Source organism: Gymnogyps californianus, chromosome 1 (assembly GCF_018139145.2).
Source record: "Gymnogyps californianus isolate 813 chromosome 1, ASM1813914v2, whole genome shotgun sequence".
Classification (NCBI taxonomy): domain Eukaryota; kingdom Metazoa; phylum Chordata; class Aves; order Accipitriformes; family Cathartidae; genus Gymnogyps; species Gymnogyps californianus.
The window spans coordinates 30,357,814-30,384,621 of NC_059471.1; the positions used below are offsets into that span (position 1 = coordinate 30,357,814).

The following is a 26,808-nucleotide window of genomic DNA, read 5'->3' on the forward strand; positions in this document are numbered from 1 at the left end:
GGGCAGGGGGGCTGTGCCAGGACAGCAGCCGCGGCTGAGGAGTCAGGAGGGGCCTGCGAGCTCCCGGGGCAGGCCCGGGCGCCACCCGCTCCCCCCTCACGGCGGGACCGGAGGCCGCCCCAGTGGCGGCTCCGCGCTTGAGGAGAGGCGCCTCGCGCGCGGGGGAGGGGCGGCGTCACGTGGCCACGCTTCCAGCGTCCAATAGGTGGTGAGGGAAGGGGGGCAGAGCCACCTACCGTCGGCCACGTGACGGCGCGCGCGAACGGTCAAGCGGGAGGGGGCCCTCCCGAGGCTTGGCGTCACGTGACGCACTTCTCCGTCTCCCCCCGCCCCCTCCGCGACCCGCCGCTGTCACGTGCGCGGTGCCGGCGCGGGCGGCGCACCCCTTCGGCCCCTTGGCGTGCGGCGCGCGCGGTGGGGCGGGCGCCGAGCGGCCGTAACGGTCCTAACGGCCGTAACGGCAGCGGCTCTGGCGAGGGCCGCTCGTCCCGGCGCGGGGCCCCCTTGGAGGCGGCGGGAGCGCCCAGCCCGCCGGGCGGAGGGGCCGCAGGGAGCCTGCCGGGGGATGTCGCAGGGGCCGGGTGAGGAGCGGTTGGCGCGGTAGCATGCGCGGCCGGGTCGGCGTCCCGCCGTCGCCAGGCTGGGCGTCCCTTGCGTGGGGCTGCGGGCGCCTCCTGCCCCTTGCGTTTCCGTTAGGGTGCTGTGAGGGCTGCGCTTTGGCGTGGGCGGGAGCTGTCGGCGGTGGGGAGCGGCTGGACGGAGGTCACCGTAGAGACCCCGGTGAGGGTCTGTAAGGCTGGTGCTACCCGTCCGGAGGAGGAAAGGGTCCTTCTCAAGTAAACAGGGCTTGGTTGGGCGTCCTCATCCGAGCGACTTGGCGAAGCTTTCTCTTGGTCCGCCTGTGAATGTCTCCCACACAGCTCTCAGAAAGTCTCTCCTCCTGCTTGGCGTAGCTCACAGTATGTTCTTACAGCGGTTTTTATTTTCTGATTCATGGTGTTTCAGTTCATCCCTCCCTTTGTTGTCTGCTTCCTGAAGGCTGAAATCTAGCTTACCGGAAAAGCACGGCTCTCAACAATTTTTTTTTTCCTCACTGGGCTTTATATGAATAATTAGCGTTTCTTCAGTTTGTAATACAATTTTTCTGATTTAAATATTAAAGGAATATTTACTTTTTTAAAGGAACTTTCAGAGTTCTAATTTAGACAGTATGAGTGACCTCTTTTGGAAAGCATGTTGTCGTCTACAGATGAAAAGTAAAATGGATTTTAATCATTTAAACTAGGGTTGGGGTTATGAGAAAAAGGTACTGAACATCGTAAATGGAAATGTGTTTGGAGCACAAAGTTTTTTAGGAAAAACAGTGTTTGGAAGATGCAATAATTCTTTAGAGCCTTAATATGAATGTTTTCCTTTGAATGCTTATCACTGTATGCATCAGATTGAAGTATAGGTATTGCTTTAGAAGATGTCTTGTCCTGAGTGAATGGCTTCAATAAGTGCAGTAATGGCTCAGCCTAAAAAAAAAAAAAAAAAGGCGGCATATTGTGATTGTAATTACAGTTTTGTTGTGGTGGGTGGATGACTGTCATCCTGCTAAGGGTTTTTTCCTATGGCTAAAACAGTCTTATGTTCAATAGTATTCATGTGCATGATGTTTTTTGCTTGCTTGTATCTCTTTCAGCTGGTTACTCAAAGCAAATAGGAGGTCTGGTTGTCAGTTCTTAGATCAGCAGGTTTTTCTGTATTGCTCATAAAAGGCATCCCAAAATAAATCGTGCAGAGGTTTGAACACGCAGGTTTTGTCATAGGAATCTTGGCTTATGTACGGTCTAAGGAAAGTAAGTTAAGGCATGTGATCTCAGGGAGTGCAATATCTTTTTTTTGGCAGGGAGAGAGCTGCAATAACATCACTTGGTTCATGCATCTGATTAATGTCAATAGTATGTATTGTTTCCATGTTCTTTCTCAGTACTCAAATATGAGATTAAAAAAACAAACATAAACTGGAGAAAACATGGGGAAGATTAGTGTTATGTCTAGGATTTGGCTCTTTCTTGGTTGAGGTGTACTTAAAATTAAAAAAGGATCGTGTTGTTCTAGAGCCAGATATCCCAGCTTTTGTGTTCTCACTGCTGTTCATAATTCCCGTAGACAATTAGGAGAAACGAAGGCCTGAGCCTGCAGTTTCTTTCTGTTCAGGAGTAAGTCTGCCCAGCTAGAATAAACTGCAACATTGGAGCCTGAGAAAAGAGTGAAACAAACAAACATACGATTGTGTTCAAATAGTCTTTACAAATAATGGGATAATCTTTGAGGAGTTAACTATAGGTTTTTGTTGCAATGACAATTGGTACTGTTTTCCTGGTAGGGTGCTGTGTTAGGCTATTGTTCTCTCCAGCATGGATTTGTTTAGCTGAACTATAAACTCTGTAAAACTTTATCTAAAATCATTTAACAACACATTTTGTAAACACTGTCTTTTTTTTTTTTTTTTTAAAGGCAGGGATTCGTGTTTGCCTACGTATGTCACTGAGAATCAGCCTGCACACTTTTTCTTTAGAAAGCAAACTAGTGAGAAGTTGAATGCATAGGCAGCAGTTTAGCACTGAATTTTTGAAGGGCTTGTGTCTCTGAAAGCATGTGGCTTTTTTTAATTGTGAGCAGATCTAGATTTTTTTCCCTAATGTTGGTGACTGCTCTGAGTTCAATTTCTTTTTATCACAATATGTGGCCAGTTCAGTTTCCTTCTCTCCAAGTCGTCTTTCTTGCTTATTTTTAGCCTCACTGAAATTCGAATAATCATCTTTGTTTCTGTTCCTGTTTGTATACTGATATTGTTGGATAATTTCAAAGATGTCAAAGCAGCTAGTAGAGGTATTGTTGATATAAGCTCCCTCTGCTGGTTAGTTCTGCAGTAGAGGTAAAGCTATATGGTGTATAGTTGTTTATCACTCAATCATGCAGCAGAAATTAAAAAGCAGTTAAAAGCAGTGACATACAGTGTTTCTAAGAGCAACTACCTACCAAAGCACCAAGTTTAAGCTTACGACTTCTATTCTCATAAGGCTTTTAATTGGAATTAACTTAAAATCTAGATGTTGATATGTAAGTGACAGATACTCCTTAAAACTGCTGCTCCTATGTTGCATACAGAATCTAAACAATAGCTTGAGAGCTAATATATTGAGACAGATATTTGCATGAAGATTAAAATAACTTCATTACTTTGGACTCCATCTGGTACCTTTGCTACTATGTTGCGCTTACAAACTTTCAGTTAAGGTGCAGTCCTTGCATAGTATGTAATGTGGCAGGGTTCAGGCCTCTACGTGATTATCGGGTGAAGTAAACAACCACCTTAGCTCTCTTATTGATGCGGTACAGGAAGGGTGAGTGAAGGGCACTGTGTTTCTCTGTGCCACTGCTTGCAATGACATGACTGAAGTCTCCTAGATCAGCCTTTCATAGCAAGGATTTGCCCAGAATAAACTCTGCAAATGCCTTTCGCCCTCATATTCAGACAAATGTTGCACAAGGATGAAGTTTGAGTGTGATTGGTGTGAGACGTCAATCACAGTATTGCCGAGTGTCTACCCTTTTGGAAAGTGTGCAGTATGTCTTAGAAACCCAATTAATTTTAGCATCCTCTGTTTTGATAACACTGAGTTACTTTACTGACAGCTTAATTTACACTACTATATATAAATATATCTTTCCCAAATACTTTTTTCCCCACTGTAGACCTTTTTTTTCCCCTCCTGTGGCAACTAGAACTTTTATTGGAAAACTAGGAAATTGGCTAAGGTTGTTAAGGAATCCATCTTTAGGGAGGAAAAAGGTGGTGCTTATGCCTAGGTTGGGCATTTATTTTCTGTGGAAAATGGAGAATAAGTAGTTAAAACAGCTTTCTATGCACAGTTAAAGCTAAGAAACAGTAGTCCATGTATAAGCCCGAGAACTTTCTGGTTTGTATATTTCACTCATTTAGACATAAGCATAAACAAAAATAGCTGCTGTTGCTACTGTAAAAACATTGCAACTGAGTGATGATAGCTACTCCAGCAAATGGCAGCATCTAAAGACAATAGTTAATATTTGTGGAGGAGAGGAAAAGGGTGTGTGTTTTGGGAGAAACTGTACATATTCTATAAGGCAAGAGATGTTTTCTGTTGTTTGTTTGGTTTTTTTGTTTTAAGGATTTTTGTGAACCTTCATTGGTTGCTAAACCTGGAGAGGCTTTAGGATTGAGATTTATTAAAGAAACTAACCTGCCAGTGGCAGATGAGTTGTCATGGAAAACCTTTTAGGGAAAACCTTTGAAATAACTTTGTAGGATTGTAGTAACAGTTGAAATTGGAAATATACAGCATTGTTTTAGATAAAGTGGTGTTATACCTGTCAAAAATTGTAAGGTTCTTCATCTGTGGATGGAGTTCATTGCTGGTGTCTTCAATCTGGAAAGTCTTGTGTGCTTGAAAGCTTTTCTTTTATCTACTGGTATTAGTCTGTGTGACAAGATATCCAGTTGAGCTTTGAGATATGGGAAATGCAGTGTAACTCGCATAGGTTTTGGAAGTGCTTGGAAAGGTTTTGTCAAAGAGGAGTGCTAACTGAGTCATACAGTAGTAGAAAATAAGCCAAGCAGATTAAAGACCTAGTGCAAAGATCAGAGAGGGAGAGAGAAAGTAGCACATTTTAAACTGGTTAGCTTTAGAGTAGAATAGGTTCTCAGGGTGCTGTAAAACTTGTTAACGTTAATTTACTAGGACGTTCTCCATCAAAATAACATTTTGTCTTCATGTCTTAAATTGACAGGATGTGTTGAAAAGAACTTCAGTGAAGAAAATGTTTTTCTTAATGTCCAGTTTGACATGTTTGTGCAGTGCCAATTGTATATTATATGAGGCAAATTAAATAAGTAGAGTCAGAAGGGACAATTACTTGGTCTGCTCAAAAGAACAAGTCATTGTTGTCTCCTTTTAATTGATTGATAGTGTCATACGTTAAAAGATTTGCCAAAGTGAGGTAACAAATCTTAGCAGCTAACTAGCCTCAGTTTGCAACTGGACTAGAAATTAAGAAGGCTTAAATGCGTTCAAATCTGTTTAGCTGTGTAGAATGTGCTGTGGTCTTGGCATCAGGTAGGCTTTCAAAAGCTGTTCTACAAACAAATTTATTATGAATGTGCCATCTGGAGACTTCAGGTGTTTTCAAGACCTGCTTCAAATGTGAAACATAGTGTGAAGTCAGGCTCTTAGTGAGAGGTGCCTGTAGAGCGGAGCTGGGTTTGTTGGAGCAAGGTTACGAAGTCTGATAAGGAGACAAGTCTGGGTTTTGTTTGTGTTGGGTTTTTTTGTATACATACTTCCACTGTGACCTCAGTGTTTCTCAAACTTTTTAAAAAATAATAATAAACCCCCTTCTTCCAAAAAACGTCTGCACTGAACAACCTGTATTTTAGGATTGACTGCTGGTCTTGAATAGCTTTCTGAAGCCGTGTCTTGGTTGTCAACACAGTTTTGAGAACCAAGCGTCAGAAGCAAAGGAAAGAGGCTCTTGTGTTCTCACTGTTCTCCATATCGGATACTCAGGCATCATCAAGAAGAAGCCTGACTTTAAAACAACAGAGCAAAGAGTAGGGGGATGGGATAGGACTGGAGCAAACAAATGAAGAGGAAAGAACTAAATGTTGATGAGAGGATGGCATCTGGATAGAGACTGCATTTCTTACCCTTTGAATGATTCCTTAGCCTCCTTTTTTTTTTTTTTTTTTTTAAATGGTTTATTGTGATTCATATCATGTCACTGACATTCTGTGGAATTCTCCACCTAGTGCTTGTCAGATTTCACAAAACTTGCTGATACCCCTGAGCATGGATCATAGATTGTCAGTGGCAGAATCCCTTCAGGGCATGAGCGATGTTACAATTTTTATGTGCAGGATTGAAGGCCTAGATAAGCTCTGTATGTTTGTGTTGACTGTCAGCTTTGTTCTTGAGCTGGTGCAATTGTCTTGAGGAAACTGGGAAGAAGGAGCATTGTGGAAGGATGGATTGTATACATCTGTGTTCACTGACAGATGATGTCTATACCCAGTCATGTTTCCAGCTTTTAATGTGGTCCAGCTTGTTTCTAAGTAACAGATTATGACAATTTTACTTAATCACTTTTCTCTGATGTTTCACTGCTTAATTGTATGAACTCATGTTAGTTAGTTTAGCTCATGCTTTTGTGCTCTCACAAATAGCTTTTGACCATAAATAACAGCTTTTGATTAGGCAAGAGATGGCAGATTTGGGTCATGTGCTCAACAGCCTCAGCTTTATTTTTATTTGCAGGTTTCACATATACATCAACAGCTTGCTTACATGGCATATATAAGTTGTAAGACAACAATAAAATTTCACGAGTGAAAATGTTATAAATGGGAATTGCAACTGAAATTCCCTCTGAAAATCCCCTCAGAAATCCACTCTGCCACCAGAGGATATTTGCTGTATCACAAGCTTTTAATAAGTTTGCTTGTAGAACAGCACGTGTTCAGGTGTACTGAATACAGTTTACTTAAATATCCTGTTAAGAAAAGGTCAGTTCTTCCAATGTCCTACCAATGACTTGCTATTTGTTTACCTTAATACATGGGAATATAATTACATGTTTCATATAGAATAGAATGTTACACTTTCAGAGACACAACACGTCTTTTCTCTCATTTAAAGGAAATTAGCTTATTGCATGTTGATGAAAGTCCAAAATAAACTTTTTAATAAGCTTTTTTTTTATTACAGCAATGTCATCTTACTTGTAGAAACATCATGACACACAGCAGCATCATGGTGGATGTAGGCAAGTGGCCAATATTTACCTTACTGTCACCTCAAGAAATAGCATCTATTCGGAAAGCATGTGTATTTGGTACATCAGCCAATGAAGCGATATACATAACGCACAATGATGAGGTAAGGCTGTAATAAAGTGGAACGTATACTCTACAATTCATTGTTTTCAGAGTCCACTGAATACTTGTAAATTAATAGCTTCTCAAAAGTATTGTGTGAAAGTTGTATATTTCAAAACATGTTGGATGTAACTTGTAATTTTCTTTTAGTCTTCTATGGGGACAATATAGATGGAATATTTAGAAAACTTGCAAATGGCAAAGGCCAGGATGGATTACATGCACTTTTGAAGACAGAATTCAAAAGAAGTTGTGGTAGCTTGAAATTAAGTGCAAGCACTCCAGGTATGAAGATATAAAATGAGGTTATGGCTTGCTAAGTAACAATACAGCAGAAGATTATCTGTGGATTTTAATGATTCGGAAACTCAATGTGAGTTAGCATTGTGCTGCTGAAAGAAAACAAGCTGGATGTTCTGGGATGTATTAATGGGGAGGTTTCTTGTAAGACTGGGTAGAGTAGGATTCCCCCCCCCCCCCCCCATCAAAAGTCCTATCAAAGGACTGCCTTCCTGTTAAGTCCTGTCAGAGCTGCCTGTAGGATGAGCCTCCCGCAGTACAGCTGTGGCTGCTCTTTACAAACTGCTTATAAAACAAGGTGGTGTCTTCCACTTTCACAGTTTAATACTTTTCATAGTACAGTTCCTGCAAATGAGAAGCATTGCTTCCAGGCCTGCACAGATCTGAAGAATTCAGACTCATAATTTAACTTCCAGAGTGTCCCCGTGCTGACTCTTGAGCTTTTTAACTTCCATGAGGGAAGCCTCCGGCCCTCAAGAGGCCATGGCAAAACTCTGTCCTGGCTTTATGAAGACCTAGATATTACCACATCTGTGCATACCTGAGTATAAATCACTTGAAATGAGTATTCCTCTGTTTTTCAGGTATTTGTTTTTGGACTGAATTGCAGTAATTGTTTGGGAACTGGAGATAATCAGAGCACAATAGTACCAAAGAAATTAGAAGCCTTATGTGGAAAGAAGATTTCCAGTCTCAGTTATGGAAGTGGACCCCATGTTGTACTTTGCACTGAAGGTAGAAAATTAACATTTAGTATAGAAACATGAGTTACAGATTTTAAGTTCCACTTGCATTTAACAAGAATGGATTAAGGTGTAATTGTATTAACTCATTAATTGGGTAATGTACACTAAAGGGGTTCTCATTGGTCTTAAGTGGAACTAAATGTGTTCTGTAATAGGTAAAGTCGGTTTCCATTTCCGTTATGTTGCAACTGTAGAGTTTTACTCTATTATTTATGGCATACTCAGTCTTACCTGTGCACTTTCATGTATTTCCACAACAAGTCTAGAGGTTATACTATGAGGTATGTATATAAAATAGTTGTATACAAAATATATAATTTTTTTAGTACACAGATGATTCTTGTAATAGTTTCACTATTTTTTAATGTCCTTTCACTTTCATGTTGGCATTTGCTAATTTCTTAGAATTCTGTCTATCTTAACTTCCTCGGAAATTTTGGTGGTTTTTATCGCAAACTTAAATATTTTTGCAGATGGTGAAGTGTATGCTTGGGGACATAATGGTTACAGCCAACTTGGGAATGGCACAACCAATCAGGGCATTACTCCTGTTCAAGTTTGCACAAATCTGTTAATAAAGAAAGTGGTGGAAGTAGCTTGTGGCTCTCATCATTCCATGGCGCTGTCATTTGATGGGGATGTAAGTTGAGACTTGTTCAAATCTCTTAATCTCCTTCTTGAAGTGAATAGTGGAGGTGATCTTACAGTCTAGAGTTCTCTTTTTCTCTACAGTGTAGCTACAACTTAACCTTTTCTCCTGCTGCCTCAAACTAGGGTGTCCTTTTCTTCAGGGCAGACTTGAAAACAACTCAAAAAAAAAACCCCCAACACCCACAAACCCCAATAAAAAAACCCAACCACAAAAACAAGGGAATAAAAGCTTAGTAAACTTTTGTGTCTTTCATTTGTTGTATGTTTCACAGAGATTAGGCCACAAAGCTGTGCCACTTACAGGTGAAAGAATGGTTTGTAAGGTGCAAAATGTAACATTGTTATTTGCTTGCAAGTCTTTATTTAAGGGTTGTATTGAGTTGTTTGTATTTACTGGTTAGCATTTAGTCTGTTTCTTATAGTCTTCGTGATTTCCACACTGGTGCTGTGAAAGAATGTTGCTCTGCACACCTCTGAATACCTTTGTGTATGGCTAATGAAAGAGCACTTGGTTTATATCCAAGTCCGCTTTATGCTATTTGTTTACGTGGCTTAAGGCTATGTATCATGGGAAACATGTACGATTCGTTTCCAGTTAGTCAGACTTGACCAGTGTGTGTGTATCTGATTTGGGTTGCATGTTACTGCATGGAGGAAAGCCTGGTTTAACAAAAGAAGAGTTCTAATTTTAAAACCTTCCTGATAATGAAAATGGAAACTACAGTTCTTTCCATCGTGGTAATCTGAGCATGTCTGTGTTACGGTTCAGTATGGAGTCATAGTGTAACAGTAATACAAAGTAGCAAATCAGTATTTTGAGGGTAGGAAAGAGACATTGGGTTAATTTAAGTGGTCTGGGTTGTATCTGAAAGGAGAGCCTACACTTAGGAAAGATATTCATGCTGTCATGTTTGACTTGGTTAAACTATAAAATTTAGTGTGCATACAGGAAGGAGAGGGTATTCATGTATTAGTTAAACTAGTGGTGCTGGCTGCTGTGTGGTAGCTGCCTGTGGTGGCCATGCTGTCTCTTGTAGTAAATGTAACATGCTTGAAATCTCAGTGGAAGTGGGGAAGTTTCTTTGTATTTACCGTGGAGTTGATATTTGCAGCTTGCTTGCCACTGTGGCTAGTTAAGGTACTATAAATCCATCCCTAGAGCACCTTGCAGTAGCTTAGTCTATTTGTGCTCTGAGGTTTTATCTGTATCAGAATTGATTATACTGAAAGCAGCAAAATGTGTTAAGTAGAGTTTTATTTACAGAAAGATTTGGCTGCAAAAACCCTTGTGACTTGATACACCTGGAGTTTGAGAGGCATTGAAGTTGGAAGAATTTGTGGAAATACTTGGCATAATTGATTTGTACGGTTGGTTCAGTGCAATTTTAATACAGTGCAAATTAAAAAAAAAAGTATCTTAATGATAGACTCAAAGGACTGCAGACATTTGTGCTTCTCTGAGAGAGGAAACGGATTAGCTCTTTGGCATTTTGATCTACCTTCTGAGATTCTCTACCTCAATTTTTTTCTGTGTTATTGAAATTAAGATATTTTATAGAGCATCTTCAAATATTCAGTAGGAATCAAAGATCCAGCAAATACAAGTAACAAAAAGCAAAGGACTAATTCTTTCTTTTGCTCATATTAGACATGGTAGATGAGTTGTGTTGGTGGGAGGTTTTTTGTTCCTGTCTTTGGTGTTTTTTTGGTTTTGTGTTGGGTTTTTTTTTGGTGGCGAGGGAGGTGTTTGTTTCTAATGCCTGACTTTTGGTTTGGTGTCACAGTAAACAGGCGGCTTCTGGCACCAAAGGATGTGCAGACTTCACATTAGGGTATCTGTCAGTGTGCTTTTACTGGCTAGCATGTCTATGGCTGGGTATTTCCAAGAGGACAAACTTTTTAACTGGGTAAAGCACCAGAAAATGAACTATTAGAAATAGTTTTATGCCAAGCTATGGGGGTGTATGCATGTAATAAAAACTGAAGGAACTGAAAATACAAATCTGTAAATATTTTTTGTAGCAAACTAATTCCCTGTCTTCTGGACTTTTAGATGAAAGGAACTAATATTTTTTTTATTATTATTATTAGTTTGCCACTGGCAAACTTTGAACTGTCAGAGATGGTGCTATCTTGTTAATGCCATTGTGTAAGAGTTTTGCTACTGTGAAACATGGGCTGACAAAACCATCTCCTTTTGCAGCTCTTGAAAGATACAAAAGAGGTATGATGAGTATCCAGCAATAAACTGGTTTAGAGTTTTATGAAGAAAACTAAATAGCGGTAAATTGGGGAGTTCAGCTTGTCTGGGAAACAAATGACATTCTGGCTTGCATTCCTTTTTCCACCATCACGAAAGTATAAAGACAATCCACTCACTATGCTCTTTGTCTTATAGTCTGACTTATATCTAATATGGAAATATGTTCCTTTTTCCTGTTGTAGTCAGATGCTCCGATTCTGTAGCAAGAAGCTGAAAAAAGTGCTATGTTCATATTTGCTAGATCAGTCCTATTGCTGTTTGTGATTTTCAGCTGTTGAAAATTAATTTTAAGCATTTTAGCTTATTAAATAGGATACTTTACCCAATCTGATACTGACTACAGTAAGATTATAATTTATTACTATCATTACTACTATTAAGGCTTAAACTGCAGTTTTTTGTTTTTTTTTATGGACAGCTATATGCTTGGGGCTATAACAACTGTGGTCAAGTTGGATCTGGATCTACAGCAAACCAGCCAACTCCTCGTAGAGTTTCGAACTGTTTACAGGGTAAAATGGTAGTTGGCATTGCTTGTGGTCAGACCTCCTCCATGGCTGTAGTCAACAATGGTGAGGTAAGCATTGCTGCATTCTCACGTTCTCTCTCTGTTACCCAAACTTAGGAGGTTAATGTCTGAACATGGAGAAATGCTCACATGGAGTCCTCAAGTTATAGAGTTGTATTGACAGAGTTATATTAGAGTTATATGGATAACTTCTGCGAGACCAATTTAAGGAAAACTCTGCAATTAACTGGAGATGCTGTCTTTACACTAAACATTCCTTCTTATGGCAAGGACTGTATTGGAACATAATTCTTACTGAGTCTGCAACTGCAAGAATTTGAACAGTTGTATTAAGCATGTCTGTCTTCATATTTCAATAGAATGTTTAACGTATGTCTTAATTAGATTTTTTTTGAAAGCATGCACAGTTAAATAGTTGATCTTTCTGCAAGAATACACTGACTGATCCTGGTTCTTAAACACATTGCTTAATTGCCAGCAACAAAACCAAACCAAGCTTTTGAACATTGCCCTAGTATTGTGCAACTGTTCTGTTTCACATAAGTTTATGGTGCTGTCTTGCTTCTAGGTGTGAACTGTAACCTCAATTTTACTACATTTCACCAAACTTGGAGCATAGCATTTCTTTGTTGCTGGAGGGACTGTAAAAGTCCCTGCGGTTGAGATGAGCTTTCATTGTACATACTTTTGTCTTGATGTGTCCACCATAACAAAATTAAAGGAAAAATCAAAGCTAAACTGGAGACTTCAGTTTAAACTAGTCCAATAGCTAATCAGCTGATCAGAATAACTAATTTCTTGTTTTCTTTAAAAAAGGAAATAGTAATAAGGAGAAAGGAAGGTGTGAAAGTCAACTAAAATGTTGACGCTATGGGAGAGATTTTGGTGTATTGTAAATTTGTTGCAAAATTCCTGGTATTTTGTCGTGGTTTAACCCCAGCCAGTAGCTAAGCACCACGCAGCTGCTCCCTCACTCCCCCTGCTCCCGGTGGGATGGGGAGGAGGATCGGGAAAAAAGGTAAAACTCGTGGGTTGAGATAAGAACGATTTAGTAACTAAAGTAAAATATAATACTAACAATAATAATGAAATATAATAATAGTAATAAATGTAACGAAAAGGAATATAACAAAAAAAAAAAAAGGAAGAGAAAACAAACAAACAAAAAACCCAGTGATGCACAATGCAATTGCTCACCACCTGCTGACCGATGCCTGAGCAGTGATCTGCCCCTCCAGGCCAACTCCCCCCTGTTTATAACCTGAGCATGACATTCTATGGTATGGAATATCCCTTTGGCTAGTTCGGGTCAGCTGTCCTGGCTCTGCTCCCTCCCAGCTTCTTGTACACCTGCTTGCTGGCAGAGCATGGGAAACTGAACTTAGGATAAGCGCTACTTAGCAACAGCTAAAACATCAGCGTGTTATCAACGTTATTCTCACACTAAATCCAAAACACAGCACTGTACCAGCTACTAAGAAGAGAGTTAACTCTGTCCCAGGCAAAACCAGGACATACTTCAAAGACAAATATATTTTAGAAAGCTTCTTAAAAAGGTAAATGCAGGATTGAAAAATTGAATGCAGTCAGTCATTGCAGTATATTTAATATTTTTCAGCCTTCTCTATATTGCTCTTGAAATAGTGTACAGTTTTTTAGTAAGATGTACTTTTTTGACTTGTGCTTGATACTAAGTCTTAAATGTTCTACACTTCTACAGAGGACCGGCTTAATTTTGTTTTCCTTTTGCAATCAGGTTTATGGCTGGGGTTACAATGGTAACGGTCAGCTAGGTCTAGGAAACAATGGCAATCAACTAACGCCATGCAGAGTGGGAGCGTTACATGGTGTGTGTATACTCCAGGTATGTCTTAACATGGAAATGAAAATGCATTCATGTTGCTAGTATCTGCTAAAACTGTATCTTTGGAATCTTGTAGCTGCTTCTAGATTTCACAGTTCAAATACTGAATTTTTTTAGCTCCTATAAATTATATTAGGCTTATAAAAAGTGCAAGTAAGCTGTAAAATACTTGCTTTTGTAAATGGTCTGAACGATTTAAAATTAGCTAGTGTAACTATAAGTAAATTATGCTTTGGATACAAATTGCATCTTTGTTACAAAGCTGAATGAAAGAAATGCACTAGGCAAAGACAAGAAATGAAGGGGAACAAGATGTTCAAATTAGATTCTACATCAATATTCTAATTAGCCCTTCAGAAGTGAGGGGAGAGGGAAAATGAGTCATGGGTGTGGGTGTGGTTGTTTGGTTGTGTTTTTTGTTTGGTTTTTGTTTGGGTGGTTTTTTTTTCCCCAGCTAAAGAATAAAACTAAAATTTGGGATTTCCTGGGTTTTTAGTAAGGTTTTGTGGAGTTTCATGTGATAACTTGGGTTAACAGTTGTCGGCTGTTGAACTGCAGCTCTCATAATTTGTGTAGTATTCAAAATACCAAATTCGGAAAGTATTTCAGAGTTGCAAGATGTGGTGATAAAGTTCACTGTTCTTTGTGTGAAGAGTCTGCAACTGAAAGCAAGTAAAGGCTAAGGAGGCTTTGCAAGAGTGCAGTAAATTATTTAGGAGTAACCAACGAACACGAAATTAATGAAGCTGGGACTTCTCCAGTACCTACAGTTAATGTATTTTGTGTTAGCTTTAAGTACTGGGAAATAACACTTTGTAGTGCTAAATGAAGAGTGCCTGAGATATTTAACATCAGCTAGACTAAGGGAATGTGTGCGATAATTTTGTTTCTCATCTCTGTTTTGTTTAGTAGTAATGCTTATACGTTTACTTACAGATTGCCTGTGGCTATGCGCACACACTAGCACTAACAGATGAGGGTTTGCTCTATGCCTGGGGAGCTAACACTTATGGGCAGCTGGGAACTGGCAATAAAAGTAACCAGCTAAGCCCGGTGCAGATCATGATGGAAAAAGAAAGGTAATCTTGCTGAAGCTGTTTCTGGATTGTTAAGTCTGAGCATGTGTTATGCAGTCTCTAGCACTGGAAGCACGCGTGTGTAGGGCTTGGTGGATTGTTTTTCTATTGCTAATGTTAAAAGCATAGGAAAGGATGGTAACTTACTGTTTACTATAGACTGAGTGCTTTTTGCTATCTGTAATGATTATTGAAAGTAAATGTACTTCGTATTTACCTGATACTGAAAGATAATGAATAAGTGTTAGGCTATTCTAAATATGGTTCCTTTGGTTAAAAATTTGGAGCTATGAAATCGATAAGCCAAGCTTTTAAGCTGTATTGAGGCCTAAATTAAAAAAAAAAAAAAAGAGGGAGGAAGGAAGCACCACCTTTGTAAGAAGTGACATGTGAGGAAAAAACAATTTTCTGAAAGGCTGACAATAGCCAACCACGTAAACAGAACTCGATTTGCAAGGTTGCTAGAGCTAAGGGCAGATAATACCGCTTTTATCAGTGGTACCAGTTAGTAGTCTGTAGTTTCTTAGTTTCCTAGACCCATAAAAGAATAACCCTAACCCTCGTCCACCCTCTTTCAGCACCCTTGTCATCCTCGTAATTGGGATGGCTTTTCTGCTGTTCACCTACAAAGTTGGACCTCGGTCCCATTCTTTGGGCCCATGTGTATACATCTAGATTAATCTACCTCAGTTCGGAAACCTCTTAGTCTATAATCCCTTAACCTGTAAATCTCTTAACTTGTAATCTCCTCTTAACTAGGAAACACTTGTGGTTGGTTTTTCTCCTCCATTTCTGAACTGTCTTTCTGGGAAGTCATTCCTATTTTTTCCTGTTTCTCACACTTAACATTAAATTAAAAGCTGCACAGTACTGAGATATTTAAGAGTTTAAAAAATGGGTGGGGGAAAAGGAGAAAGGAACCATCACAATAGAAGCCACTGAGGTGAGGCTGGCTTGTCCGTGAAGGAACTGACACTAGCAAAGCAAAATGAAATATTCTTTAAAAAAGCCCTGGAAGAGAAATGTGTATGTTTGCAAATAGATCAACTTTGTTTTCTTAGCAATTTATTTCTTGAGTGAACTAAGGGGAACCATTGTATTTAGAACTGTATGTGAACTCAAGCATGGGATTATAATAAAACTGGCATTTGTTCAATGACTGAAGGAGGGAGAAAATATCATAGAACTTCTGCCTGGAATCTAAGGGAGAGATAAGTCACTTGAACGTACTCATCTTGCTTGACTTGGCTTCCTTGGAAACAGTGCTGTAAGTGGGTGAGCTGTCATTTCCCATGAAGCATATTACTGCTGCTTCTCCTGGTCTTTTCACTTATATAACTCTTTTATCATTTATATGTGATGCTGGTGACAGTTCCTTAGGAGGTGGCATTTGATGCCATCTTGAAGACTACTGCACATATAGCTCATAAGGAACTTTTAAACTTTGTTTTGTGTTAGCTTGGAGGAACAGTTATGAAGGTCAGCTTTCTGAATTTTGATGTTAAGTGTATGCTTAACGTGTTATCCTGTACGTGTACTATACATGTGTTATAGTACATGTTCTACTATACTACTTAAGTATAGTATAGTTACTCTAAAAATAAGAATCTGTTCTGCTAAGGAAAGAAAGTTTGGGGAAGGAAGTAGTTTAGGTGGATAGCTATGATGGAAAGCAAGTTGTCCCTAAAATAACTACTTTGTGACGTCTCTTGCAGAGATGCTGAAAGATCTCAATGTTGTATAGAGGTTCATAAGTTGATAATGGTGTAAAATAACCCATTAGTCTTCTATCTGCCAGAAATTATCGATACATATGTTGAAAGTGATTGTAGATTCTTTCTGTGTTTTATCTTAAAATAATTTTTGCACTTAAAATGTGGGCTTTGTGCTAAAAGAGCTTTTTGCCTAAAAAGCTAACTCTTTATGGATATTGTTCTGTAAAGGAACAAACATTTTGATATGTATTTTCTCAGGCTGTTTGGAAAGATATTTATTTATCCCGGTTGATCCCTGTCTCCAGGGATTGCCTGAGCAATGGGAGAACAGAATAGATAAGCGTGCATCAGCAGCTCTAATAATTTAAGGAACTATGTGAGGTGGGTGAAAATACTATATAGACTTTATTTAAAAAACAACCATAGCTCTTCAAGAATGTGGAGTTAAGTGCGTGTATTCACCTCTCCTCAAATGAAGCATGGTCCGTGTTCCATGCTGAATTTCATTGTTGAGGAAAGGAAACTAACAGCAAAATAAGAAGTCAAATACAGGCAGTAGGTCAGATCTCTTGTCTACATACAAAAAAACAGATTAAAAGGGAGGTAGAAGGGTTTCTTAATAAAGGGTTTATTGAAAAATGCATAGGAACTTAATCTCAAAATGAGAGAATTTTTATAACATCTGTTTGAAAGAAGTTCTGAAAAATGCTCTGCAAAAATCTTAGTAGTATAACTTTCCTGCCTGTTCCCTAACTGGAAGTTTCATAAGCTCCATAAGCATTTATTCTTGAGAATAAGTGTCTGACGTGCATTGATTTGAAACGGGAAAACCAAAACTTTGTTTTTCTTCATCCCTTTCCCATGGTTATGGAAGAAAAGGAAGAATGTCCACTGATGAGAATGACATAATTAAAGCAATATCTGATTACAATAAAATCTACAAGCAATCTGAAAATGTCATTGCAGTTTTAAAATATCTGTTCAAACAGTATCACATTCATGTGGGACAAAGAAAGAAGTACAGGAGTGTAGATGCATAGTTTGGTTGGCTGTTGTTTTGGTGAGGCATTTGGAAAGTCACTTGATTCCGTACCTGTAAGTATCTTACAAGGCTTCTTCTGTTTGCAGGGTTGTGGAGATTGCAGCCTGCCACTCTGCTCACACGTCAGCTGCCAAGACCCAGAGCGGCCAGGTGTACATGTGGGGCCAGTGCCGTGGGCAGTCAGTGATCTTTCCCCACCTCACTCACTTTGCCTGCACTGACGACGTGTTTGCTTGCTTTGCTACCCCTGCCGTTATGTGGCGTCTTCTATCAGTAGGTGAGAACAAGCTCCAATATGGCAGCCAGTGCTACAATCTCTGTGTACATTTGGAGTGATTAGTACAGAATACCACTTCCATGGCAGGATGGTTCCTGCTTTAAGGAGAACTGGCAATTAAAACTAGCTCTTTTAGCTAGGTTTTTTTCTTCTGAAGAAAACAGTCTACTTCAACAGCTAAGAATCCAGAATAGGGTTAACAAGATTGTTTGTTTACCAGTATACATCTGGAGAGAACCCTGTTTTACCATTGCCCTGTGAATATTGTGTATTTCCTACATTTGTATTGTTTGAGCTCCAGCTCAGGACTGGGAATGACTCCTGTATCATTAAACATAACTTTTTTTCTCTTAAAACTATTCCTACTTGGAAGACTGCTCCTGACACTTGTTACTTTGGTATCTAACAACTTTGAATTATAAGTGTTGTCTCTAGCTTTCCCTCCTTAGTATTTACCCTTCCAATATGAATATGAAAGAGTGAATCTCTCTCCGATGTTTCATGTTAGGAAAGTAGAGTAACAGAATTCCAAGTTTTCATTTTGTGAGATGATTTCTCTCAACTCAATTTAGTTTGACTTTCCCCAAAGACAGGCAGACTTGTAAATAATAGTCCCTGTAAAACAAGACTCTAATATAATTGTTTTCTCTGTTGGAACTCTCTTCTTATACTGCCTTGGATTACACTTTGGGCTGCAGTCTCTGTGACCAACAAATAAGCCCAAGCCTTTCTTCTTGATTGTCTTTGATTCACATGCTGCTAATTCTTATTTGACCCCGAATATGCTATAAAGTGCTTAGCTTGCACTTCGCTTGCACTTCCTTTGAAAACATGAAGGTGTTTTCATCTTCAAAACACGAAGATGTTTTCATCTTAGATCTGCCGCTTCAGTTCTCAAGATCATTTAGGAGATCTAATCTGTTTTCATATTGACAACAGATCCTAATTTTGTTAGTCTCTGTCCACATTTTTTTTGTGGAGGGATCACATCCTAAGTAATCTTTCTCCAGACTCAGACTTTATCTTTGCATGTGGCTTGTCCTAACCCAGCTTCTCCATCTTAGCTTCTCATTTAGCATGTTATCACACTTATAGAGGTCCAGATAACAGCATCTCGTCTATAGAGGAAAACTGAATAGTTTTACTAAAGAGAGAGAAGATTAGCTTGGAGTGATCTGCTTCTGGGTAAATCTAAGTCTTGTTTTATCCCACTTTCTCCATTCTCTAATCCTCTGGGATATGTGTTAGTCTTGCCCTCTGTAGAGGTCTGATGGTTGTCCTGGTCTGTTGCGTTTTGGTGATAGTGAAGGCTGTTTAAATGGCATCTCCCCAGAACCTTTCAATTTCTTGATTTTTATGAAGTATTCCCAGACTGAGTATAACAAGGTATTTGAATTTTGTACCTGCATTTTAATTCCTCTTAGCCTTTGGGGGTTCTTCCCCTCTTATTCTGATAATCCTACTTACTGAATATTTAAATCAAAAGCATTGATTTTGGGGGCATTTTTAATCTCCATTTTCCATATGCATTTTTTCCTTCCCCACCTTTTTTATTCATATAGGTTAAAAAGCCCCCTTTTTTCTTTTTTATGTTTTTTGGTTTTTTTTTCTTAGCGCTAACTCTGCGTAAAGGTTATTGTTCTACTTCCAGTTATGATGGCTCTGCCAAAAAAATGAATCAGTCACTCAGGATTGGCTGTGGTGAAGTACAAATCTGCAGCCTTTTTTGAGGAATGAACTTAAGGTATTTGGAGTGAAAGTTGATCTACTGCATAGCTTAAGCTAAGCTGATGACCTAGAAAAAAAATCACATGAGCAAATGGAGGGGGATTGGAGCATGGTTTAGTTAGCCCTGATGAGATGCAAGTTCTGTGGATAATCTGTGTAAATTGGAGGAGTGTATGGTCTTTTGTGGCATAAACACAACTTGTTTGTTACAGCAATTTGTTATAGCAGTATTTCTTTTTAAATACCAACTAATTTAGTTGTCCCTCATGGCGAAGAGTAATTCGTGGATTGTATATGGAGGAACAATACGCAGTCCTGTGGGACAGAAGAGAGAGACCACATCCCATTGTAGTGGAAATCCATTTATTTTTCTTTTCCATACTTTGTTCCTTAGAAGCCATGTGTTTCGAAATACACTTTTTAAATGCATCAACAGAAGCTTCAAATAGTGGGTTAAATTAGGTTTTCTAAAACTTCAGAGTTCTTGCTTTACCACAAGCCCTAGCCAACTTGTGCTGCCACTCTTGTATGATTTCTAGAGACACAGAATGGGACCACTGTGGGACCAGTGCCATAGGCCTTAATATAAAGAACTATCAACAATCTGTGATATCTCAGCTTTAATCCACTTCCAAAATTGCTGAAGTCCTTTGTCCTTGGTTGTACCAAGAACACGGTATCTACTGTCGCTTTTCTTCAACAGCATTGCTGTTGGATTTTGTGTTGTCATAACTGACTAATAAACTGAGTATGATGCTGTCAGTGATAGTTCATGTTAGTGAGCCCTGGCAAAAACCTTAGCAGACAACCTGCAGGCTATATCCAATCTGCCAGCACAAAAAAAGTGGCCAACTGGTGACATGTTTTCTTACTCTTCAGGCTCAGATCACACTGTCAGTGCAGCTGAAGTACTGTACGCTGTGTCTCAAGTGAGTTACAGGTGATGCTGTAGCCTCCCATTACCAGCAGTCTGCAGGCTAGCCACAGAGACTAGTTTGCAGGTTGCAGAGCTGAGCTGACCCAGCACTAGCACTGAGCTGCCAGGAGGCTGACAAGTTCATGGGTGGTGCCCAGGCGGAGAATGAGAAAGGAAGTTCTCCAGGTACTTTCGTTGGTGCTGTGCTACCTCTGTGCAATGAGCTGGAACACGAACTGCTGACCGCTGCTGCCTGTAGCTGTTGTGGAGCAGTCCTTTCCAACAGGAAATGATATTGGGTTAATGCATTCTTCCCATTTCACCGCTTAAGCCAATGGAGCCCTGATACTGACCTGTTTTCCTTGACATGCTTTTAGTTGAGCTGCTAGCTTGCTTTAGTGATGTGTGTGTGTTCTGTTCAAGATGCTTAACGTGGGGTTTTTTGTTTGTTTTAAAATTGTTTCTGTAGAGCACGAAGACTTTTTAACAGTAGCAGAGTCTCTGAAGAAAGAGTTTGACAGCCCAGAAACCTCAGACCTCAAGTTCCGTGTGGATGGAAAGTACATCCATGTCCACAAAGCTGTTCTGAAAATCAGGTAGTGGTCATGTTTCACAGCTCTTGTTTATACAGAATAACCTGTGAGTATCGTACCTAAGCGGGGGGGAAAAGTAAGGGGTAGGGAGGGACCCCTAAACCTGTAATATATAGCATCTGTGTATCCATAATCACTTCAAATGAAGTGATTGTAAAAGGAGTTGAATCAAAACTCTGTCTTAAAATGGTCCATATGCAATTTTCACTAAGCCTATTTGTTGTTCCAAGCATAATAAATTCTAAGTTGGTCTGATTGCAATGTATACACAGATGTTTCTGTAGCATAGATCAAATAAGAGTTTTATCTTGATGCATAAGTATAACAATGCCCACAGTATTAGGAACCAAAATGTGGACCACTGGCTGTGATGGGATATGGTAAAATATCTGTCAATATTGCAGAGTGCCCCAAATACATATTTCAGGGGGACTGTAATGTAACTTTCATGTGTTCATATAATAGTATTCCAGATGATGTCTTTGTCTCTTAGGTGTGAACACTTCAGAACCATGTTCCAGTCATACTGGAATGAGGATATGAAGGAAGTGATAGAAATAGACCAGTTTTCTTATCCTGTGTATCGTGCCTTTCTTGAGTACTTGTATACAGACAGTGTTGACCTTCCGCCTGAAGATGCAATAGGTATTGCTTATGGTCCAATTATGTTAGAAAGCAGCATCCAGAAAAACTGAGACAGGGGATGCAGAATAAATGTATTAATACAGGCTTCTCGTCTAGCCTGTAATGCATTTAGTGGTGATTAACTAAGCTGTCTTTAAAATACTGTTGTAGCAAACTTACTACAGCAAAAGTGGTGCATATTTAGAAATAAACTATGAGCAGTTTTTTCAAGGTTGGGAGAGAAACTATTTCTCTGGGTTAAAATACTTGCAGATTTTACTAAATTGACTTAATTATAGTTTAGGATAATATCAAAGAATCTCAGTAGATCTAATAGGGGAAACTTGGACAGCAGAGCAAAGAGCAAGCTGTAATTCAAGCACAGATTTTTATAATGGTAGCTTTTTGCTCGTGTTGTGGTGCCTGTTTTGTGACAGTTCCACTCTCGCAAGCAGTTAGGTATGCAAATCAGTGGAACAGCTTGCATATTTACAGAGATTAACAGGATTGCGGCATGAGGTAATAAAAGGCCTTTCTTCCTGTGCAGTGGTAAAATACATTTTTCTAAATAGTGATCTACTTGCAAAAAGCATGTTATAGACATATAGAACACTGCATACAGAATACAGATGCAGTCTGTACCCCAGGAGCATAAGCTGTTGCTGAAAGAGCAGAGATCATTACAACTGACTAATACGATGGTGTTTTAATTGCAGGGCTTTTGGATTTGGCTACTTCGTACTGTGAAAATAGACTGAAAAAACTGTGTCAACACATTATCAAGAGAGGAATTACTGTGGAAAATGCATTTTCATTGCTCTCTGCTGCTGTCAGATATGATGCAGAGGTAAACTTCTAAACTTTAATCTCAAATAGGTGGCTGCTTTCTGACTAAAACTATGGAGAAAAGCAGCCAGTTACATTTTCATATAAGCTCTCTCTCACTTACTATCAGATAATACTATTTGCCATTTTCAGAATTTGAGAATGTTGGACTTACAAAAAACTGTATTTGCCATAAGAGATGGTTGTGGGGTTTGGGTTGTTTTTTTTTCTTCCCCCCCATAAACCAGTACTGGGAAGCTGAACTAGTATACAGATATCTAAAGATGGCTTAAGTCCCAGGCCGAGACTCGGTATCTGTAAACATTTACATGGCTTAATTTAATGGTAAAAGGTTATGACGCTGTGCCAAGCTTCATGAGTTACTATTTCTGTGGGGGAAAAAAAAACTGTAACAAAAAATTTCTGAGGATGAAAACACTAACTCTGAAACAAGGGAAGCGTTTAAATATGAAGCAAAAACCATAACATTACAAAAAGCAGTCTTGTAAGCCTTAAGTTACTTATTTGTAAGGTTGTGTGTTGTGTGTGATGTCATATGGTGGTAGGTTTGGGGACTGAGTGCATTTGGGGTTTTTTTGGTTGGTGTGGTGGGTTTTTTGTTGGCTTTTTTGTTTTGTTTAGTTACAGTCAAATACACTTTCAGTCTTCACAGTATGCTAATGAAATGGCAGGATAGGAACTGCTGTGTGGGCCTAATAAATGTTGAAGACAGAGAAACAGTGTGTGAAAAGCGGGGAAGGCTAGCGAAACTTCCCTACTGCATAATGCCTGACTTCACTACCAGATCACTAACATGCTGCTTTGTGAACTAATCAGGAAGTATTCCTGGGCTTGCTTTGGCGATTTGTGTTCAGCATAGTATCTGTGCATCATGTTTGCAACTTTGTGATTGGTTAGTTTTTAACTTGCTACTTATGCTTATAAAGCAATTTTGGTACTCAGTAAGTCAACTCATTGCTTTTTCTTGTACTTAATATCCAGCAATTGGCATGCAGATGCCCTAACTTCTTTCAGAGCCATGTAGTGTGTTGCTTGTTTGATATACCTTACCCAAAGGGCTGTGTTAGTGTCTGAATTGTAGCTTCAGCTCTACTGTGAATAATGATTTCTTTGGTAGGAGTTCATGGGAAAAAAAGAAGATTTCCATATTTTAGCCTTAAAAGATTGTTTGCAGGATGGGTCTTCAGTGTGTGATTGATTCCGCTTGTAAAGGGTAGAAGAAGTCCAGTTACTATGCCTTGGCTGTACCTCACTAGCTAAATGAAGTTAGAAAAGGAGTTAGAACTGTAGGCTTAAATGCTGCATCAAGGAGAGAATGGGTGCCACTGAGGGGTTGGTTTTTAGTAAAAAGTGGGGTTTACATGCAGTAATGCTAGATGGGGGCTTGAAATTGCTTGGGTGATGTAGTTCATTCAAGGGACTCTCCATCTGGAAGACAAGTTAAAAGAAGCTGCTTCACTAATTTAAAATACCTCCATGACATGAAACTCTCCTGTACTTTCTTTGGTGACTGACTGAATTGAAGTGGCTAGAATTAGGTCGAGTCTGGCTTCTTATTGTAGCTCTTAAAATAATCATTGGATGTACCTTGTGCCTTTATTCACTTAAGTCTATATTAAGTACAGTTTGCTGGGAACGCATCCATCTGCAAATGAAATTCAGCCTTTTTTTATACAGAACTTTCAATTTTCCAAAGTTACTTACTAATACTACAATATTTCTGTTTATTGTATGCTTCTGTTGCATTGACTTGGAATATGAATTCTTTTTAATAAAGCAGTGCAAAATATTGTAATGTGTATGATGTAATTTTGTTTAAAATGCTAGTTCATTCTGTTACTTAAAAAAAAGAAAACCATCAGTGTTCAGTTCTAATAAGCTTGTCTTTTTTCGTTGCACAGATGCCACACAAGTCAAGATCTGCAGCTTCAGAATGCCTGGTTTTAGGCCAGGATGTATTTTTATATAATTGTTGTGTCAAGAGCTCACTGGCACACAGTTGCTCTAGCTTTCAATATTGACCTTAAGTGAAAACATGAATATTAATCAGTCTTTCATACCTCATGTGGCTTAAAGAGCAATGCAAATTCATTATGCCTTACTGCAGCGCCCAGTCTGCTGAGCAGCTAAGGAAGGATGTGTTCTCACTTATCACGTACTAGTTCTACAAACTGATAATAAAGAAATTAGAACAGGGTAGGGAGTTGCTGTTTTGTAAGGGCTACAGCATCCTCCTTATAGCAGCTTAGATCTGCACCACAAAGAGTAGACTGCCTCCTCAAAAGAGGAGTTGGAAACAAATAATCTGAGTGGGAAGCATTCTGTGGTCAACCTTACATTGCCAACGACTGTGTCTTGTTTTTTTTTTTTTTTAGACATCCTTTCTCTCTGACATCATGCAGGTGCAATGATGGTTGTGAGGCTTTTCTAATCGTTAAATGGAAGGCACTTCCGAGTAGACTCAAATATCTGGAGTCCACTTTCTGCAAGAATTGCTATGCTGTATTGTGCCACAGTACTTCTTTTGAATCATTTTTGGGACATCTGTGAAATGCTTTGTAACATGAGTCTGTTTCTAATGCACAGAAAGGCCTTCTGCCTAAACTTTGCTTTAAAACTATCCAGTTAGCATACGCTTGCGTTGAGCCTGGTTACGTGCAACTTCAAGGCTTTAGTTAAGCCCTTAACTAAGCAGGAAGTCAAGCAACCTTACGTATAGATTTGAGTTTATATTATGGAACACAAGAGCTGAATTTTCTTAATCCGCAGTCTTGGTTATATATCATTACCCCAAGATCTCCTATTTGTGTTGGGTTTTAATAGCTGTCACTGAATGCAGATGAAACTCTTCAAGTGGGAAAACTTTTAAAATATATATTGCTCAGAACAGCTGATTTTTGTGACTGCAGCTGTATAGGGAGAACCAAATTATGGTTACTTTCCCCCTTGTAACCATGTTACATAGCTAGAATTGTTACTTTCTGTTGCATTTGCATAGTGACTGTGTGGGGGAAAAATATTGAGAGCCACTGGGTTAATGTGTTTTGTCAAATTGTCTGCAAAAATAAAGCATATACAGGCATTTGTGCCTGAATGTAATTTTCTGCGATGGAAGCGAAGATAATAAGATTTTTTCTTTTTTTTTTTTTCCTTCTGTTTAGGACTTAGAGGAATTCTGCTTTAAGTTTTGTGTCAATCATTTGACGGAAGTGACACAAACGACAGCATTTTGGCAAATGGATGGTCCCCTGCTAAAGGAATTCATTGCTAAAGCCAGTAAATGTGGAGCCTTTAAGAACTGAAATGAGGCTGTAAGTTACGGGTGTTTGTAGGGTTTTTTGCAGTTATAACAGGATGTCATAACTGTACGGGTGAAAGCGAGTGTTACCTCGTCTCTTGTACCAGAAGATGTGAAAGACCACAGCAAAACCAAATGTTTTCTGTGAACGGAACTGTTGTAAAAATGTCAAGCAAAATATTCACTTGCATTTAGCAAACCTGGATGGTGGAACCAGCTCAACATTTCAGACGGAGAGAGGAAACACTACAGTGTGCAAAGGATACCAGCCCGTGTTAAGGACTTACCTTTTTAGCCTAGGAAATCTCAGTTCTAGCACCACCTGTTAATATTTTCATTTTACTTTTTGGGGTTGGAGAATAGTCTGACCTGAGCCACTGAATGATGTTACTTAAATCGTTAACTCCCTGGGATTATAGAGAAGCAAATGGCATGGATATCTCTTACTGCATTTGCATGGTTGTGAATGAATTTGCCATTTGCTGTGTGTAATTAACCAAGTGTATTCAGTGCTTAGAAAAGCGTGCAAAAATAATATATCCTCAAAGCCTACACAAGTAGCTTTGAAGGGGTAACTAGCAAATCTCATTGGAAGTAAATCTCTATATTTGGGTATACCTTAATGTAAGTTGTAATGTGTACTTTGTGTAATCTGTTCAAGCAATATTTATAATGGTTAATGCAAAAAATTCTCTCTTTGGTGACTTCAGATTACATTGGTTCCCTTGGAGGGGAAGGGATACACTGTTCTGAAAGTGGGGGTTTTGCATTTAAGTGTTGTATAAATTTAAACTACATGTAATAAAATTCACTTTTTTTTGTACCTGTTCACTAGCAAACTTCTTTGGACTTTGAAGAAAACTGCAAGCTTTTTGTGTTACATACAGCATACAAGTTGCTTTTTAAAAAAACAAACAAAAAAACCCCCCAACAAAACCAACCCCACATTGTATTACTGGATCTTACTGATTTCACTGTGCTTGACAAATACCTGTGATCTCAATTTCAGAAAACAGCAAATTTATTTGAGGCACTAATTTAGACCCTGGTGATTACAATCTATGGATCTGCTTTTTTTCACTAAGTCCATATGTGACTGTAACCTTACAGCAGGTATGTATGGACATACACACCTACTGGTTTTATTGTGCAATTTTAAGGTGTTACATCTGCACCAAATACAGGGTACAGCACAGGATCTGGAAGTTCAGATTTGAAGTGTAGGTTAACCGCAGGTCTAATTTTGGAGTTATGACTTCACTAGGTTTTGCAAAGCCTAGAATTTTATATTGTTGATAGACACCAGGGAGCTGCTGTAGCATGACGTTGGGAGTTCAGTCTAGGGTAGCCTGACAAAATGCTTCCAAATGTGTCATAAA

The 26,808-nt window shown here is 39.1% G+C and overlaps 1 protein-coding gene across 2 annotated transcripts; it reads left to right on the forward strand.

Annotated features, from left to right (window-relative positions):
- Positions 1 to 469: 469 nt before the first annotated feature.
- On the forward strand, positions 470 to 26,252 carry RCBTB1 (RCC1 and BTB domain containing protein 1). 2 transcript variants are annotated; one of them, XM_050900847.1, is made up of 12 exons: positions 470 to 581; positions 6,792 to 6,962; positions 7,846 to 7,996; positions 8,481 to 8,647; positions 11,340 to 11,498; positions 13,207 to 13,314; positions 14,251 to 14,393; positions 17,234 to 17,424; positions 20,538 to 20,664; positions 21,155 to 21,306; positions 22,002 to 22,132; positions 25,293 to 26,252. In XM_050900847.1, exons 2-12 carry the CDS (start codon positions 6,819 to 6,821, stop codon positions 25,431 to 25,433), a joined length of 1,614 nt encoding a protein of 537 aa, XP_050756804.1. In that variant the 5' UTR covers positions 470 to 581; positions 6,792 to 6,818; the 3' UTR covers positions 25,434 to 26,252. The 2 variants fall into 2 exon arrangements, with proteins under 2 accessions (XP_050756804.1, XP_050756812.1); XM_050900855.1 differs by lacking the exon at positions 470 to 581 and adding an exon at positions 900 to 959.
- The last annotated feature ends 556 nt before the right edge of the window (positions 26,253 to 26,808 follow it).